This window comes from Alligator sinensis, unplaced genomic scaffold (assembly GCF_000455745.1).
Source record: "Alligator sinensis unplaced genomic scaffold, ASM45574v1 scaffold915_1, whole genome shotgun sequence".
NCBI classification, from domain to species: Eukaryota; Metazoa; Chordata; order Crocodylia; family Alligatoridae; genus Alligator; species Alligator sinensis.
In genome coordinates, this window is record NW_005842597.1 from 322,729 (window position 1) to 341,789 (window position 19,061).

General features: G+C 43.6%; 1 protein-coding gene across 1 annotated transcript in view; it reads right to left on the reverse strand.

The window, feature by feature from the left end:
- Positions 1-19,061, reverse strand: part of RELN (reelin) — a 479,029-nt gene that overhangs the window by 262,854 nt on the left and 197,114 nt on the right. Inside the window, exons 7-8 of the mRNA XM_025214714.1 lie at positions 16,156-16,252; positions 8,286-8,337 (exon numbers count right to left, since the gene is read on the reverse strand). Coding sequence (XP_025070499.1) covers positions 8,286-8,337; positions 16,156-16,252 — 149 coding nt within the window. The remainder of the gene's footprint in view (positions 1-8,285; positions 8,338-16,155; positions 16,253-19,061) is intronic.

A 19,061-nucleotide genomic window follows, 5' to 3' on the forward strand; every position in this document is an offset into this window, starting at 1 on the left:
AGCTGGCAAGGAATGTATGAATTTTTTTGATGAGCAGGAGTGAAGAAAGCATGCTTTCATACCAAGCTGCCCATATCAGGTTAAAATGACTAGCTGCCTAACACACCATGCTGCATTAGTAAGTTACAAAGACAAAGTAATATAATATTCTTATGCTCCCAATTTTCACATTGTAATTGGAGAGCCATAGTTAGCCATGTTTGTCTGAGGTCAAGCAGCAGGCAGGGTAGACCTGCACCGCACAGATTTTGTGTTTTTCATGTTGTGATTTTCAGAGAATGAATGAATTCATAGTATACTGTGGGGGAGTTACATTAGCACTCCCCACAGTATCTTAGTCTGATGCTTTATACTTCTCTTAGATGCACCATGGAGAAATAGAAAATTAAACAGTCTACTATTGTCAGTGCACCTAGCAAAGGGTACACAGCATACCTACAGCACAGTCTCTGAGTACATACCTTTCAAAGAAACACATACAGCAACCTACAGTCATCATGTGCCAAGTGATGCCTGTTACAAAACTTATGCCTCAGTGCTGTTCTTCCTAGAGACTTTCCCCCTTTTCCTCATCCCTTCTTGTTCTAGCTGTCTCATAGGCCTCTCTTTATGCTCAGTTCAATCACTAAGCTACCACTAGTATGAGTCACCTTCCTCAGACTGGCCTCTGGGAATGGTAGATCATGTTCTGAGGAAGTCTGAGGAAGGGATGCTGCTATGGAGAGAGGTCTGTTTTTTGTGAGTGGAACCTGAGAGTATTCCAGCTAATGAATCATTCTAATGCTTTATGGCACTTGGCTTGGGAGCTGGTGTGTGACACTCCATTGTTCCAGTTGTGGAATTAGAAATTCTGGCTTGACAGAGCCCAAAGGTATTACTTAAAATATTTCAATTGTGAGCAGTCCCACCGTACAAATAAGTAATTACTGGAATTTGTCTTTCATGTGTCAGTGTTTGGTTCTAGAGAACTATAATCAAGAATGATGAAAGAGTCTCAAGTAACTAGAAACCTTTTGGCTAGGGACAGACATTACATATAAACTGGTTAGGTGATCAGAAACTGGTTTAAACCTGTAACAGAACAGATGTTCACTGAACATAAACCAGTGTGAAAATGACTGAAACCCGTTTGAGAGAAACCTGGTTGAATGTAGTATCAGAATTAACTGATTTGGGTCAAACTGGTTTATGCAATGTCTGTCCCAGACCCCTTCCTGGTTTAAGTTAAACCAGAGTCTCATGGTATCCCATTTGCTTTAGTATCCTGGGCAGTAGGGCTGTGCAAAACACCATCTTTTTGTTTTGACATCAATTTCACTGTTTTGAAGGGACAGTGTTTTGTTTCATCATTTTGTTTTGAAGTGCTGACCCTTTCGTTTCATCGAAACTGTTTAGCTGGTTCGATGTTTCACCCATAGGCTACAATGGGCAATCATGAAAATGCCTAAAATGTTGTCATTTGTTGCTTGAGTCAGATGAAAAGTGTGGGGATAGTAGCCCCTTCTGATGGCATGAAGCCTGCCAAGTTTCAAGGATAGGTGCAGAGGTTTCTCAGAAACTACACCTCAAAGTCTTGAAAGTAAAATTTGCCAGCAGCGGCTGTCTCCTGTCATCCAGCATGCAGATCCAGGGGCTTGCACCCCTGGAAAGGCTGTGGGGTTGTGCTGGACTCCCAGATCTGCACTGGATGACAGAAGGCTGCTGCTGCAGCCTGGGATTGGCGCTGGGTGCAGCTCATACCCACTGCCGAGGAACACTGATGCTGCCGCTGGCCCCAGGTAGGAGTGGCAGCCTCCTGTCATCCAGGTGCAGATCCGGGGGCCTGCACCCCCGGGAGGGCTGCGGGGCTGTACTGGACTTCCGTTGAGGATGTGGGCCCCTGGATCTGTGCCCCAGATGAGAGGAGGCTGCCCTGTCACCTGGGACCAGCACCCCAGCACTGGAGAAAATTGCTGCTGCCACCTGGCCCAGGCAGCAGTGGCAGCTTCCCCTCATCCAGTACACAGATCTGGGGGCACGCACCGCTGGGACGAGTCCGGCACAGCCCAGCAGCCCTCCTGGGGGTGTGAGTCCTGGGATCTGCACCCCAGATGTGAGAAGGCTGCTCTGTCACCTGGGACCGGCGTTGGGCATGGGCTGCGGTTCGATTGACTCCATCAATCCCACGGAGTGCAGCCCAGTGGTGGGAGGCGGACAGAGCTGGGGCTGAGCTGCATGGGGCTGGCAGAGCCAATCGGGGTGCAGTGAGCCAGCGCTGCTTTCTGATTGGCTCCACCAGCCCCTTGGAGCACAGCTGCTCCACCTCCCACTGCTGGGCTATGCTCCATGGGGCTGGTGGAGCCGACTGGAGCGCAGCCTGGCGGTGGCAGGTGAACAGAGCCAGCTCTGAGCTCTGATCGGCTCTGCCGGCCCCATGGAGTGCAGCTCGGTGGTGGGAGGCAGGGAGGGCTAGGGCTGTGCTCCCCACTGGGCTGAGCTACATGGGGCTGTGGAGTCACTCAGAGCACAGCCCTGGCTCTCCCCTGCCTCCCACCACCTGGCTGCTTTGAAACTCGAAATGTTTTGAAACATTCAAAATATTTCCAGTGCCCTCATTTCATTTCAAAGCTGTTTCGATGCTTTTTGTTCCATTTCAATTTCGCTGTTTTGAGCTTGAAACACATCGAAACAGCTTGGAAACAAAACACTTGGTGAAATTTTACACAGCCCTACTGGGCAGGGCACTGCTCTCTGCTCCAGCCCAGCAGTGCAGGCCCCACCCCTCTGCTCCCTGGCTGGAGCTCAGCAGCGACTGCAGGTACAGGGGGCCTGCCTGGCTTCCTTCTGCTCCCCTTCCCCAACCCTCACCACTCCCTGCTCAAGCAGGGATTCCCCCCTCCCCTCTGCCCTACACAGACACCTCTCAGAAGTACCTAGCAGACCACATGCTGGCTACTGTCTGTGCTGTGGGAAACAAGACAAAGGCAGGCAGGACAGTGTCAGCTCAGGGCTTTATGGAGCTAACCAACAGGTAGCTGGTAATGTCCCTCCATTCCTTCCTTGTAAAAAGTTGTTTAAGAAGAGCTTGAACTAATGAGAGAGGCTTTGTTTTGTTTTGTTTTGTTTTATGGACTGATAAATACTAACAACTTCATGTGTAATTCCCTGCTGTGTAACTAAATGCTCTGTTATCAACAGGAGGTGGGGCACCACTCCCTAATCAGTGTCCTGCCAAGGCCTGGCCAAACCCCCCCCTCAGCTCAGCACTATGGAAAGGTAGGGAGGGCTGTTCTAGTGCCCCCTGGCTTCTAGCTTGAGCCACTGCAGGCATGTGCCAGCATTTCCTCAGTCAGAAGGGATGTTTGTACTGTTACAAACTGGTTCAGCCTAGCCAGGTTAGACTAACCTGCAAAGACTGAATCAATTCAGGCACAGGCTTGTTGAATATCTGTTCCTAGCCCCAGTGTGATTAGGCAGATAGCACGTTAAATGAACACTGCATCCCAACCTTCAGGTCAGTGCCCATGCTAATGGCTTAAAATGAACACAGCCCAACAGGAGTGATGTTCCCATTAAAAAAGAATGCTATACATTCAAAAATGTTTTTAAACTCTGAACCATGTTGTTTCAGATTCTGTATGTCAATAAGCCCAGATCTTATTATGAAATTTTGTAGAGGAATAACTTACCATTCCTGTAAGGCAAAGGAAACTTCCATCTGAGTGTTGCTCCTCTTTTCTAAACTTCTGGCCTCTGAAAAAACCCTATGGCTATTGAATGTGTAGCACTTTTAAGAAAGCTATTAGATCATCAATTAATGGACATGACACTGGGGAGTTATCTTTCTTGTACATTATTTGATAAGCTTTGGGATTCTTAACCTTTGGGATTTGTAATAAAATCTGGACGACTGTAGCTAAGTACAGACAGTCAAAAAACCTGAGCTTTCTCTAAGCTGGGTAGATTGGACCATTATTGAACAGAGAACACATTCACTCATGGGTTGGCCAAGGTGGGCAAATGTGCCAAAGGGGGCACACTTGCACACCTCCCAGCCCCGTCATGCTGCAAATGCCCTGGCCCCACCCCATTGCCAGCCCTCGCCTGTCATCCGGAGAAGGCGGTATGTGGTGGTGGTGGTGGTGGTGGTGGTGTGGGGGGGACAGACTCTGCTCTGGTCCACCAGCCAGTGTCCACACAGCAGGCGGTGGGGAAAGCCCTTGAGGCAATGGCTGTCTCCCTTGCAGAGGGTTCTGTCAGGCTGCAATAGCCTCAGCCCTGCCCTTTTGCTAGCCCCCCCACCTGTCAGCCACTGGGGGGCAGGTGTGGAGGAAAAGACCCCCACCTCACCCTGCCTTCCAGAGTCTGAAAAATAGATGGGAGGGAAAACCCCTGAGGTGTGGGCTATCCCCCCCAGCTCAGCTCCACTCGGCTGCAAACTCCCTAGCCCTGCCCCCTCACCAGCCACCTGCCTATCAGCCATGGGGTTGGGGTGGGCGGGAGGGAATGGACCCTGCTCTGGTCCCCCTGCTGGGGTTTGCACATTTTGGGGGACGGGGGAAAGCCCCAAAGATGACAGTGAGGGTGAGGGTACAGGACTGAGGCATTTGCAGCACAGTGAAGCTGCATTTTGGGGAAGAAAGCCCCTGCCTGGGGGGCTTGCCCCACTGTGCAGACCCCAGTTGGGGGCTGGGGCGGAGGTCCATTCCTTCCCCCTCACCTGTCCCCCATGGCTGAGAGGCTGAGATGAGGGGATGGGGCTGGGGCAGCAGAGCCATGCTGCAAGGGCAAAATTCCCCACCTCTGGAGGCTTCCCCCACCCCCTGCTGTACAGACTCTGCCTGAGAGGAGCAGGGGCTGGGCCAGAAGTCTGTACTCCTCCTTGCCTGTACCCCTACCATTGCCAATGGGGCTGGGGAGGCTGCCTCAGGTCTGTGACAGTCAGGGTGGGGCTGCCTAGCTGGGTTGAAGCTGGGAAAGCTGGGGCAGAGTCTAGCCTATCCAAGCTGAGAGGCAGGGGTTAGCGACGGCTTCACTGCATCCTTGGATACAGGAAGGCTGAGACCTAACTTGTGTTGGGAGGGGATCTTGGACAGAAGTTCAACAGGCCAGTTTAACCAGATCAGTTAAGTCTGATACTGCATCTGTCCAGATCTATCTTAAACTGGTTTGGGCCATTTTAAATAGGTCTCTGTGCACTGAACTTCTGATCTGTTACAATTTAAACCAGTTTCGAATCACTTATACCAGTTTATGTATCATGTCTGTCCCTAGCCTGTATGTTTATTTTTTTGCTGTTCCCTAAGTCTGTTCTGATGCATCTCAAGCAAAATCAGGGATGTCATCCTTCCACTCTACTCGGCCTTAGTGAGGCTGCAGCTGGAGTACTACATCCGGTTTTGGACCCCCCCACTTCAGGAGGGACATGGATAAGCTTGAGAGAGTTCAGAGGAGAGCCACCCACATGATCAAAGGCAAAGAGAGCAAGCCTTACAAGGAGAGGCTGAGGGACATGGGACTCTTCAGCCTGGAGAAGAGAAGGCTCGGGGGGACTTAGTGGCAGCCTATAAGTACATAAGGGGGGTGCACCAGGATCTGGGAGAACAGTTATTCACCAGAGCGCCCCAAGGGATAACAAGGTCTAACAGCCACAAAATTATGGAAGGCCGATTTAGACTAGACAGAAGGAGAAACTTCTTTACAACCTAAGTTTCCAAGGTCTGGAACAGACTCCCCCAGTGGTGGTGCAAGCACCTACTCTGGACTCATTTAAATGGCATTTGGATTCTTATCTTGAGGGGGTCATTTGATCCCAGTAGACTTCCTGCCTACGGTAGGGGGCCTGGACTCGATGATCTTGCGAGATCCCTTTCAGCCCCTAATGTCTATGAATCTATGAATCTTTGAATCTATAAGTCAAAGTGTTAAGTTGCAGTAGATTTACAAAAGGTGGCTACTGTGGGAGATGTCTGGTTAAAGGACTAGAGGTGTTGGTTAAAAGACCTACACCAAATTGTTGCCCAGGGTCTACCTGTACACTATAGTGTTAATCTAATATAAAGCTACCGCCAAAAGATTACAATCTAAAGCCTTGATTCTGGAGTTAGTAGTGTGCAAACAGATTGTTGTATTCATTTTTTAAAAAGTAATTTTCTGTGATTTTAATGGGGATGATTATTCTATGGAAATATCTGCTGGAAATGAGGCACATGTTGGAAACTGGCAAATGTCTAGTGGTTTGGGTCTAAAGCAATCCCCAAACCAAACTTCATTGATTTCAATCATGGTCTGAACAAGAATTGCCCAGTATGTATCAGTTGCAAGATCAAAGTCTAAATTGCTGAGAAGCAAGCCAGGCAGGGATATGAATCACACACATATGGGATGGGTCACAGTTTTAATAATTCAGTATGGCAGTCCCCAAATCCCCGCTCTGTCAATCCAGGTGTTTAACTGTTTCCAGTGCAGGATATTCCCTCCTCAATTTATTTCTAACTTCTTTCTCCCTGTGTAGGTGGGACTGGATGTGCAAAGTTACCATAAGGAGGACCTTAGACCTCATCCCCAAACATAAGGTCCATCAGTGAAATCCTATCCCTCATTTGCATCTGGGAGCTGCTCTTTTAGCATTTCACCTGCATTGGATGCCAGCTGCAACAAGCTAACATTTTTAATTTCCTAATTTTAACCTTTGAAATACAATTGCTATAGACCTACCTGGGCCTCCCTGAAGTTTGAGGGGGGAAAATGTCAAACCATTAGATCTCTTGAAAATTTGACTTCACGGGGGAAAAAGTCCTTTCTAAACCCAGGCAATCAGTCAGACCTGCAGCATTTCAAAAGATATAACCGTCATGCTGTAATTAAAGTGAGGGAGGGTTGGGAAGCTAAATAAAAGAAAAGAATTTCAGAAAGCCTGGCCAGGTTTAAATGGGTGGTGGATGGGTAGACAATAACCAATCATCTGCTCCAACCCCTTTTTTGTTTTACCCAAAGGAAAACCAGAGGCCTTTGAAAGGTCACCAACAGGCCCTGTTCCAAAATATATGCTCCCTTGGAATCTGTCCTCCCACAAGATGTTGTACTCTCTGTTCTCAATTCAAAGCCTTCCACCAGAAAATTGCTGGGAAGGCTGTTTAACACAATGACCAAAGGTGAAAGCAGCAGAGGGAATGGATGGGAAGGATAGGGAGGCAACCAAATAAACAAGCTGTGGTTTGATCTACGCATGTGTACGTTGTTCTGATTCTGTGTAAGCAGTAGTTGAAAATGAAAGAAATCAGATTATTACACAAACTCCCTCATGAAAGATGAACTGCAATATGTAGAGCTGTGGCAAATAACCACCAAATAAAATAAAAAGCCAAATAACTAATTTAAAATAAAATGAATTTCACCAACATTACTTTTGAGCCTGCTAGACTTTGATCTTACAATTGTTCTAAAAGTTAAACCACAAATGGTTTTCCAGTCTGACATTTCTCATTTCCAGCAGAGATTTCTAGCGTTTAATCACAGCCCCACTAAGGGACACTTGGAGAATTACTTTTTAAAAAATGGGAATATAATTTGGAATTACATTTCTAGGAGTCCTCAAAGGAAAAAGACAGCATACCTAGCCTGATTTTTCTTATTGATTTTTTTTATTAAAAGAACATTTTTCCCTTCATATTTTTTAACACTGAAGTCCGTATTATAAATTAAGCTCTTTCTAAATCTGTCTCTCAGTACAAGCCACTGTTGTCCATAATCTACAGTGAAAATCTTAAGGCATTTATAGCAGGTAGCCTTACAAAAATTAGTGTTGATGCATAAACCAAAATGAAATCTAGTTTGCTTTTCCTTAGCTGAATTATTGAGACAGCAGTTTTACTAGTACCGACATCTTGCTTTTGGTATTCAAGTAAGCAGATACAACTTTAAGATACATAAGATTTTACTATGTTGCAAGAGGAGAACCCATTTTTACCAAATCAATTTTTAATCAGTAATCACATTTTACAAAATAGGCAGTTATTGATATGCTGGCATTTACTAGATAATAAAAATAAAATTAGCATCAAAGGGTACACTAATAAGTATATAACTTTAGACAAACTAGCACAACTGTTTCTTTCTAATGTTTTGGTTAGCAACCAAAAGCATCACTAAGGGAATCAATAAATGTGTTACATTTTTTAAAGTTTGATTTAATCCCTCAAAGCAGACAGAAACATTGAAGAAAAATGTAAATTTAAAAAAGCAGGGTTGCTTTCATTTTAACAATTTTTTAATACTTTTTAAAGTGAAACGGTGTATAAACTTACCCAGGGAAAACTGAAGGACAGATGCAGTAGTCGTGTTAAGGCTGGAGGTGGTCTAGAGGAGGAAACACACACAATATTACTTTTTTGCATCAAAACATCAATACACTACTTTTATCACATTTTTTTCAAAAAACTGGAATATTCTGGAGCTCCATGTCTCCAGTATACAGAACCATTCATTTTTAATCTTTTCAGGTTGAGTGATCATGGACATTGAAATTATGTCATTCTGATTATTGATATTTCATCACAAGTCAAACCTAGAGACTCTCCATCTTTGGCAGTACACGTCTACAGAACTAGCAAATATTTTCAAGCATTGGTGCTTGATCAGTGTTCAGAAAGGTTAAAGGATAAATTGGTCCCTAACTTCAGTGGGAGTCTGCAGAGGCACAATGGTTTTCACTCTTAAATCAAGACTTAAAGATTAAAGCAAAATAATAGAATCTAATTCCTTATCAGCTAAACATATTTTCATTTATAACACATAGTGCAAACCAACTAGATTTTATACTTGCAGCTGTATATGATTATGAAAGAGCAATTGTAATGGGAAGATACAACCAGCAACTGTAATGGGAAGAATAGGTTAAGAAACTTAACCTGTCCCTTTCTCAGATGTCTCCTCCCTTCTAGTTCTGCATCACCTCATGTTTTTGTGAAACTGCAGAAGTGAAAAGTTAATTTTTTTTTAAATGACAGAGCTACACAAGAAGTGCCAAAAGGAAGTTCCAAGCCCTTCTAGTGCATTTGGAATCCTATAATTAACGATGCAGGCAAAAATCAACATTACTTAATGTTTACTTGGCTGGCACATGACAAAAATGAGCTCAATATTCAGTGGGGTGATTTACAGAGGCAAACAGATAAACTGGAACAGGTGGAGAGAATGGCTACAAGGATGATCCGGGGAACAGACAGTCTGTTTTATAAGTATAGATTAAAAGAGCTTGCCATGTCTAGCCCAGCAAAACTAAGGCTGAGTAAGGATATTACTTTTTGCAAATTCATTGTGGCATTAACACCAGGGAGGGAGGTATTTCAAATGAAGGGATGTTGTTTAAAATGAAGGACAATATTCACACAGGATAAAAAATGTATAAACCGGTCATGAATAAATTGTAGTAAGAAACGGGAAGTCTTTTAAATGTCTTCTCCAAGGTTTAAACTTCTGCTCCAAGTCTTTTAAACTTCTGCTCCAAGCAAGGTTCCGGAGCAATACTAGTATGGACAAACAACAAGACCAACTTCAAGGTGGCGTTTGACAAGTTACAAAGAGGGTCATATGATATCTGTCTGTATTAGCTAGAAACTGGACTTGAAGACCCAAGTGGTGTTACATGTGTGCTCAACTGTGAAGTAGACTAATTGGCAGTGGAGTAAAGTGTCACCATCTATACACGTGACACTATTAGGCCACAGTAAACTAATTTACACCAGTGTAAGATTGCACTGTTGGGGACAGTACTATTTTACGGCTGTATAATTAACTGCAATTAAACTCCTGTGTAGATGCTGACCGGGGGGCATAAATTACACCCAGTCAGCCAGGGGCCAGACTCATGCCTGCCAGCTAGCCACACAGCTCCACTCTTTCACAACCCAGCCAGCTGCTCTGTCGCCCAGTGCCATCACCTGGAGCCTAGGACTGACCCCCCCATAATCCCTAGCAGCCTGGGCCTGCTCTACCCTGGCTCAAATTGCTGCTTTCCCAGGACCACATGCAGTAGTTTACTCCAGCTAAAACTGCTCCAGAGTTTATTGCTTTGCATTAATTGCATGTGTAGGTACATCCAACTAGTTCCTTCCAAATCCTATGCTCCTATGTAAGAAGAGGCAAGCTAACATCTATCTTATCTTTTGAGTAAAAACAATGACTGTTTTTGTGTGAGGTTGTTTGCATAATTTACAAAGAAAACTCAAGGTCAAACTCTTCTATTAAACTCAGAAAGCAGAGGGCACGTCTACATGAAATATTTACTGTGCAGTACATTAATTAGCCTCGTAATAAACATAATATGTCTACATGTGTGCCCCTATTAGGCTGGAGTAAATTAATTTACTCCACAGCAGGATCCTACAAGTAAATACAAGTACTGTTCTGCTGCAGAGGTTTCTACTGTGCAGCACCACATGTGAACACACTGCCCTGGCTGGCAGGGGCACAAAGGTGCTCGAGTGCAAGGGCTGCCTGTCAGCTAGTCCTGTGCTGAAGCACCTTCATGCCCCAGCCAGTTCCACCACAACACGCTGAGCTGGGGGGAGCAACCCCAGGCGGGCAGGCTCACCCCCAGGGCTCACTGCTTTGATCTGGCTCAACGTGCTATGGTCCCAGAAGTACATGCAAATGGCAGGCCTGGAGCAATAAGCTCTGGAGTGTATTGCTTCACATTAATATGCACGTTTAGATGGGCCCAGTTTGTGTTACAAGAGAAATTGCTCTCTTGGGGTGACTTGGATTCAGCAGACTCAAACAGGAGGCAAGAAAGAAAAGTGGAAATCAACATGGGAAAGAAGAATAGCATTTATGAACACAGAATGAACATTTACTAAATGAGTAAATGCATAAGTTAAAGCCAGCCTTGCTGAGCAATCTGAATTGCTGCCATATCTTAAATGCCCAGTGACCCTGGCAGAATTAGAAAGATAGTTTTAAAGATAGTTTGTAAGGACGAACAATACATTTTGCCTATGATTTCCCTGCGGAATAAAATGCAAACATGAGCTCTTTCATTATTAGGCATGCATGCCTTCTTGAATTAACCAATGTTTCTTGAAAAACATGTATCGGTATGAGAGACTTAAGGTAAATCCTATTTCTCATTGATGTTTGAATTTCCACATTTTCCTCTGATAGCTAATCAGTGTAATGATACAGAAGCAGAGCTGATTCTAAACTTGAATACTCTCTGAATGCTTTTCAGGCCTCTGATGCTGCAGAGCAACTGGTACTGCTCAGTGACCTGCATAGACTTTTTCTCTCTTTTGAGAATTTCTCTAAGTGGATAATCAGAGCATGTGCTTTGGCCTATAATAAAAGACCTTTCAGTAAGACCAGAAAATCAGAATATGGAGACAACAGATTTGAAGGTATCAAGAAAGTGAATAATATTTTGAGGCATTTCTTTCACCTGGTGCACACCCTAAAACCAAAACAGATCCTCCTACCTCTTTACTGATCATAGTCTTCTTTAAAAATCTAGAGCTTTTAAAAAAGTTTGATTCTGGATAATTATGCTAGACAAGTATCTGATTTAACACAGAACATAGGTCAGTGCTTAGATACAGTTTTGGTCATATCATTCTTCTGTACATCTGATCATCTGCCACCTTAAGTGGAATGAAGATTAGAATCAAAGATCACGATTTAGGCCTGTCCAAAATAGCAACTACTACAGCAGAGATAAGCAAGAATTTCCTAAAGAGACACTGAAACATCAGAGACAGAGGTCTGAGAATGGGTTCTCAAATGTGTTCTAGTCTAGTCTAGTCTATGTATATTCTTATATAGTGTTTATCCCTGTTGCACTGGAGCAATTTCCAGTAGTACTGTAAGAAAAGTGACTATCATCTGTCATTCCTTTTTGTTCTTTCATTCTCTTCCCTAGGAGAGGCAAGTATGCTGGGGAGTGTTTTGTTTTGCATGCTACATTCACAAGGCAAATTTCTTACAATGTAGTCTTAGTCAAAATGCATAGTAGAGAAGCTCATAAAAGACTATGGCAGACAATGTTCTTTGGGTGAATCTGATAGCTTTTATTAGACTAACTTAAATAGCTGGAAGAATTTTTCCAGCTATTTAAGTTGGTTTAATAAAAGATATCAGATTCAACCAAAGAACATTGTCTGCCTATGTCCTTAGACCAACATGGCTACAACCTACACCCGTATAAAAGACTATGTGCATTTCAGGAGGATCCCAAAAATATATTATTGCAGGTAATAATCTATGAGCACAGGGTATATCTATGCTGTAGCAGCAACAGCATGCCTCAGCTGGAATGGCCCAAAATATGCACTCTCCCCTGCTCCCATAGGCACACACAGTGTCCGGAAGTGCTCTGTTAGACACACACCCCTTGAGATCTCATTTCCAGATATGCCTCACTGACATATTCGTATGCTTGGAATATCCTTGGTGGAACAGGTGGCCCAAGAGTGCTTGGGGCTATCTTGGTTGGGACACACTATTGTTGTGGTGTAAATGTGGCTTAAGAAGGATTTAACAAGATAGATTCCAAAACTCTTGTGCAGTTGGTGTGTCTACATAAGATGTTTACTGCACAGTTGACTAATTAACTACATACTTACATAGTAAATGTCTCAGCGTCTACACACGCGCCCCTATTAGGGTACACAAAACTAATAAACTTTGCAACAGGCTAGTACTTGCAAATACAAGTAATACCCTGTGGCAGAGTTTTTTGCAATGCATGTGTAGACACTGCTCTGGCTGGCTGGGGCACAAGGTGCTTCAGTGTGGGGCCAGCCAGCAGGCAGTCCCTCTTGTTGAAGTACCCTTGTGCCACAGCCAGTCCTTCCACAGCACGTGGAGCCTGTTATGAGCAGCCCTGGGCTGGCAGGCTGACCCCCTGGACGTGTTGCCATCCCAGGCTGCTCCGACTGGGTTCCACATACTGTGCAGGAAAAAAATCCAGAGCAATATGCTCCAGAGTTTTTTGTACCTGGACACATGTTCAAAGGGAGCACCCAGGAGCAAAAAACTCTGGGGCAATAAGAAGAATCTATCAATCTATTAAGAAGAACATGGATGGTTTGAAAATTCTTAAGACAGAAGTACGAACAGTTATCAACCAAATGAAAAACAATAAAGCTACAGGACCATATGAGATTGCAGTAGAACAAATATGTGCCCTACGTGTACAAAACCTGTACTGAAAATATACCTTTCCCTCTCAGATCTTCCTAATGGGCAAACCTGTCTCTCTCAACAAAAGTAAAGCAGCCATACTTGCATAAAATTTAAAACTCAGGGGTTTAAACTATAACTTAAATAATAACTTTTAAATACTTAACTCTTTGCACGCTTTTTGTTAGGATCAATTTCAATATTGGATATCACATTTATCATGCTAAATAATAAAGTGCTTTCTGGTTGAGTTATGAGTAGCTATTATTTTAGTTTACATTCAATTAATTCTGTTGCGTGAGTTCTAATTTCAACAAGAAACCCTTCAATTTATCAATGTTCTGTAGCTCATATGTTTAACAAATTAAATGTATCAATTACAGAAAAGGTATTCATGCAGAATTAAATTAGACTGTGTTAAATTAATTGACTTATGCTTTTTGATAACTAAATCTTTCTAATTGCTTAAGAACTATGTTAATACAGGTTGTTACAAACTTTGTACATTAATGATGCTAATCAAGACTTCAAGAATTGGGGGTTGCAGGTGGAGAGAGGCCTTTATTTTCTTTGATGCTGAGGAATTTTAAAAGAGCATTTTTTTTCTGCTTACAGCATCATGGAAGCTATAAGTCTTTCCAGGATTCCTCTACTGGTAATTTCTCAACAACCAACATGTTGGATTTGGCATTAAAAATATCCATCCAGAGCGCTAGACAGGTACACTCAGTTGCTGCACACAGGAGTCAGAGGAAGGAGGGGGTGGTCAAGGAACCAAACCAGGGCTGTCAGATCAGCTGATTTTTTCATTTTGCAAATTCAAAATTTTTTGTTCAAGTATCTCAAACCAATAATGAAATTTACTCTGTGATGGAGATGAGAGCCGAGATTTCAGCAGCCATGACTGAGGGTGACAAGATAAAAGAATAGCCTGGGGAGGACAGAGAAAGTCTGATTATTCAGGGAGAAGGGGATCTAAACAAAAGGAATGAGAAACAAAGCCTTGATCTGCTGCGGATAGGGAAATAGGACTCAAGTAGTAGGAAAATTGGGTAAAAGGCATAAGAAAAAAAGAATTTAGTAGAAACTTAATATACATATTAGGAGATTTGAAAATCTACAGTTGGTCCTGGCCCAGACTGGGAAAAAGAAACAAATTGGTACTAGGAACAAAAGGACAGAAAAGCATAGGACCAAAAGGTACTTCCTGGATCATCAGGTCTAATTATGTTATATAACTATGCAAGCAGCTATGTTATACAATCCCATTCATAAAGGTATTGAGTTCCTTCATAAACCTACTTCATGTTCTTCCTCCCATTAACCTAGTCCTAACTCTGGTGCTAGCTGCCTTAATGACTTTGGACAAGTCATTTAGAACCAGATCTACATTGGTCATAACTCTCTGATTTAGTTAGTCTATAAGGTGCCAATCTACCCTGCCTTCTACCTGACTTCAAACTAACATGGCTAACTACCTTTCTCTGCATACAGATATTTAGCCAGCCAAATACCCAAATAGCTGGCTTAATTTATTGTTCTGGCCCTAAAAATCTGTCATTTAGAAATTATTAAGTAATTATAAAGTGGCAAAAGGTGTCACACAACCCTGTGGTTAACTAGCAATACCATGCAATTCCAAACTTATACTTTTGAATATTATGCCAAATAGATGTGAATCAATCAACTGCCTACTAGTTTTTGGCCTCATATAATATTTAGCAAGCCTTTAAGTAAAGCAGCTATAAGCTTTAACACTACTGTGAGCCAGGTAAATACATTACCTCATTATACACACACTGAGACATCAGTGGCCAGATTCAGTTTGCTCACTGCTGCTGGGTGGGTAGGGGGTGCCTTGCCATGGAGGCACTGGGGTCATGGCAGCAGCACTGAGCTTCCCCACATGGTCCCGCTCTGCCTTGCCATGCTAGGTATTGCCTGCTGGGCCACGGAGGCCCCCAGGGGGAGGGCAGCAGGGCAGACAGCCCCAAGCCTGCAGTGGGCAGCCTGCATCTACCCCCTCACCCCCACAGGCTCTGTTCTGGCTTTGCCACCTGTGGGGGAGGAGGAACTGGGCTCTGCACTCCACTCTGCTGCAGCAGCCACTACCTTCCACGCGTGGCCGCTGGGGCTCAGGTACTGCTGCAGGGGGCAGGGCGCTACAGACCTGGGTCTCTGACCCCATAGCCCTGGCAGCAGGGGGTCCCCTCTGGCATGTCTGGGGGAGGATGGGGGGGCTTTGGGTGGAGATCGAGGGGCACTGGCAGGGCCAGGAGGCTATGGGTCAGGAGTGAGGGGCACCACAAGGCCCCAGGGGATTGTGTGTGCCAAGTGAGGGACACCAACAGGGCCAAGGGGGCTGTGGGTCAGGAATAAGGGGGACCAGAAGGTCCCAGGGGACCAGGGCTGGTGAGTGAGGGGCACCGGCAGGGCCAGGGGGCTGTGGATGGGGAAGTGAGGAGCATCAACAGGGCTGGGGAGGCTGTGGGTAGGGAGTGATGGTCAATGACATGGGCAGGGCACCGGCATATCAGGGCTGCTCAGTGCCATAAAGCAGCAGGGGGGACAGCCACAACTGTACTCGTGTCCTGGTAGGTGAAGGGGACAGAGGAAGCTCTTATTTTCCATGATAAAAAAACCCAAAATCAAATGCCAAAATTTATAGGTATTTAGAATGTATTTTATTATAGTGATTGAGGCACTGGTAGGCTTCCCAACTGCTTTAAAATTGTAAGTATATCAATAAAACATTGTGTTCAACTGATACCTATAGATATAGTGGCGTTTCATTTTAATCATGGAAAAAGGTGGATTTTGGAAGGTTTCAATCTGAGAACCTGCGATTTTTAAACAAAGAAAACCAGGATCCCTGATTATTAAAAACCTCTCTGTTGAACACCAACTTTTCAAAGCACATCAACATGTCTGCCATTGACGAGGTCTGAATTCAGAACCTGGAGTCCCCTGACCCATGCAAATTAGCCAACATCTACTTACCAGTTCTCTTGGACCATATGGCTCACAGAAAGTGACTGCATTGCCATGCATAATTATACCGCACTGATCTCCAACCTCACAGTTACTACATTCAGACCTGCAGGAAAACCAGAACATAGGCAAACTGAATATTATAAGTTCATCAATTCAAGACTGTGTGATGCTACTAAACTGTTAAAATAAGAATTAAAATCTGACACTTAGACGCACAGGACTCTAGTTACTATAAATTGAATTTAAAAGACAAACTTATAACCAGCTGATATGATACTATATTCGTATATGATAGCTGTCAATAGAAGGGACAAACACTTTTTTCAGTGAAATACTGTATTTCTCGAATATAAGACAACCCTGAATATAACACAACCCCCACCCGCTGCCCGCCCAATAATTCAACTCTACCTATGAAAAAGGTATAAATGTATTATTATTTTTCAGATATACATTCTAATTATTGGAGGTTTGCCTTGAATTTGTCCCCCTTCCACAGCCATGGCAGGGAAAATAAATCTGGGGGTTAGGGAACTCCCTTGCCCTCTTCTCCCTCCCCTAACTTCTTCCCTCTGCAGCCCCTTCCCCTGCTGCTTATTATCAAAACCTGCTCTCCCTGAGTACCTGGAAGTCAGGGGCAAATTTGAAAACAAGGACCTTGAAATAAATGTCTGTAGTAACTTGCATGTAGTACCCATAGATTTACTTCCCAGTACCCATAGATTTACTTACTCAGAATTGATGCATTTTACCTTTTTGAAATTGCTGCAAGATTTAGCATAGGTACTCCATAAACACACTTTTAAGCAGTAGTTTTCCATCTACTTATATATAGTACAAACTATCCATGATATTAGTCTAAAAACAAAAGACTTGCAATTTACCACATAGTTCACTGGGCTCAGCCCCAGCAGAGTCAACAGCATTTAAAAACAGGGTAACTCTATAACTAAGCACTGTTCAGTATGCGTGTGTACTCAAGATATCCCCCAGAAAGGATCCATGTGCTAATTAATTCCCCACTCAGGACTGGATCTTGGTGTTCTTGTCATGAGTCCTGGGATCCTTCAAAAATTTATATGCAGATGAGGCACAGGGCAACCTGGTCCAGCTCCACCTCATGGAGGGTTGAACCACAATAATCATTTGCGACCAGCTGAGTGCAGGGGGAGAGGAAGGGCAGACGGGATAGAGGGATTCTAGGTGAATTGTTTGGGGATCCATTTGGTGAGGTTTGCTAGATGTTTAAGGCTGGTGAAGAAACAGGAATCATTAGAAATGGGGAAAAAAGGCACAGTTCACCTGTAGGAATGAAGAGGAAATCAAAAAATATTCAATGTAGTGGCTCCCTGTGACTTGAAAAAGAGTCAGTGCTGAGGAAGGTTCCCATCAACATGTCTGCCCAATATAGGCAATGTGTTTTATAGTCATGTTCAGTATTGGCTGCATTTAATCAACTTCATAGTTGGTTTCCATTAGCAACTACTGCTTTTGGCAGCAGTTTAATGATATATAATGTATTTAATGAGGTTTCCTTGTATGCAAATGTAATACAGGAGGCTTTTTCCCCATGCTGGTTGGGAGGGAAACCTCATCTTGTACTTGATTAAATATGATATTTACTTCCCACTCTGTCCTGTCCTCAACGATGGCTCTCCAAATCTCATTTATTTCAACAGATTAAATTGCCTTCACTTAAAGTTTTCAACACAATGAGCTGTGAGAAACCTAGTGAAACTCCTACATAATTTAATGTACCCTGAAGCTATAAACCTTTGAAAAATCTTTACCACATATTTAATAAGCTATATATAAAACCAACATCAATGCAATCAATACTTCATTTCCATTACAGAACAAAACACAAGGAAACTTTAAAGTTGGGTGGTCATCATCACTCAAGTGGACTAAGTATGAGTGATAAAGAATGACATGGCTACTTTAGATCCCTGGTACACCCTTGTGTTGCAAAACTCCTTGACAAAAAACAGACATATAGTCTTCACATCAGGAACAAACAGCCACAGCATATTCCCCAGCCAGCCAGTTTAATTTCAATCTCATTTTTGTCCTTCCTCAGAGTGGGAACCAGGCATTTTTCACTTCCCATCTAGGCCAGTGGTTTTATAAGCGTAAGAAATATTATCCATATCTGGAAAGAAAGATGTAGTGCTGCATATCATCTTCTGAATGATATTACTGCAAATCACAATACCTCACAATCTCCTTTACAGCCTCCTTTACACATTAACTAGGTGAGGTGACAGAATTGTCCCCTCAGACACTCCGCAGAAGAAGCATCATTCAGGAGATGGCCAAGTCCCTGACAACATCCCCTAGGATCTATTTGACAGAAATGAATAAACACTTGAGAAAGGGGAAGTCATTTTGAAGTGGGAGCCAAACCTTTTTGGCAGATATGCCACACATTCACCCTGCATCCTCGACTGTCACTCTCATCCCTTTCCTCTAGCTGATCTGCTGCTCAGCTTTCTTCTCCCTGCCCTACCAGCCACTGTGCTGCCTGTCCAACCCTAATCTAAACAATAGCTATATAGTATATAGTAAGAATGAAAACTGAATCCCTCTGGGCTTTCTGGGATTATCTGCTCAGAGGGGAGACTCATCCCAAAAGAGGTAATGAATGGGTTCTTCAGGGTCACTGTCTTCAGGGTTCTGATGAAAAAAGGAAGTTTTAAAGGTCAGGATGAGGGTCCAGAGGTGCATGATTGATACACATTCCTTTGTAGATGGCCCGCTTTGCCCAGCTTCCTTCCTGGAAAGCTCTGTCCATTTAACAGGCAGTGTGGCCTAGCTCAATAATCAATATGAAGTAAGCTTGCACCCGCCTACCTTGTTATTCCATGAACAATTTCTGCTAATGAAATCTCCAAAATGAATTTCACTATCTT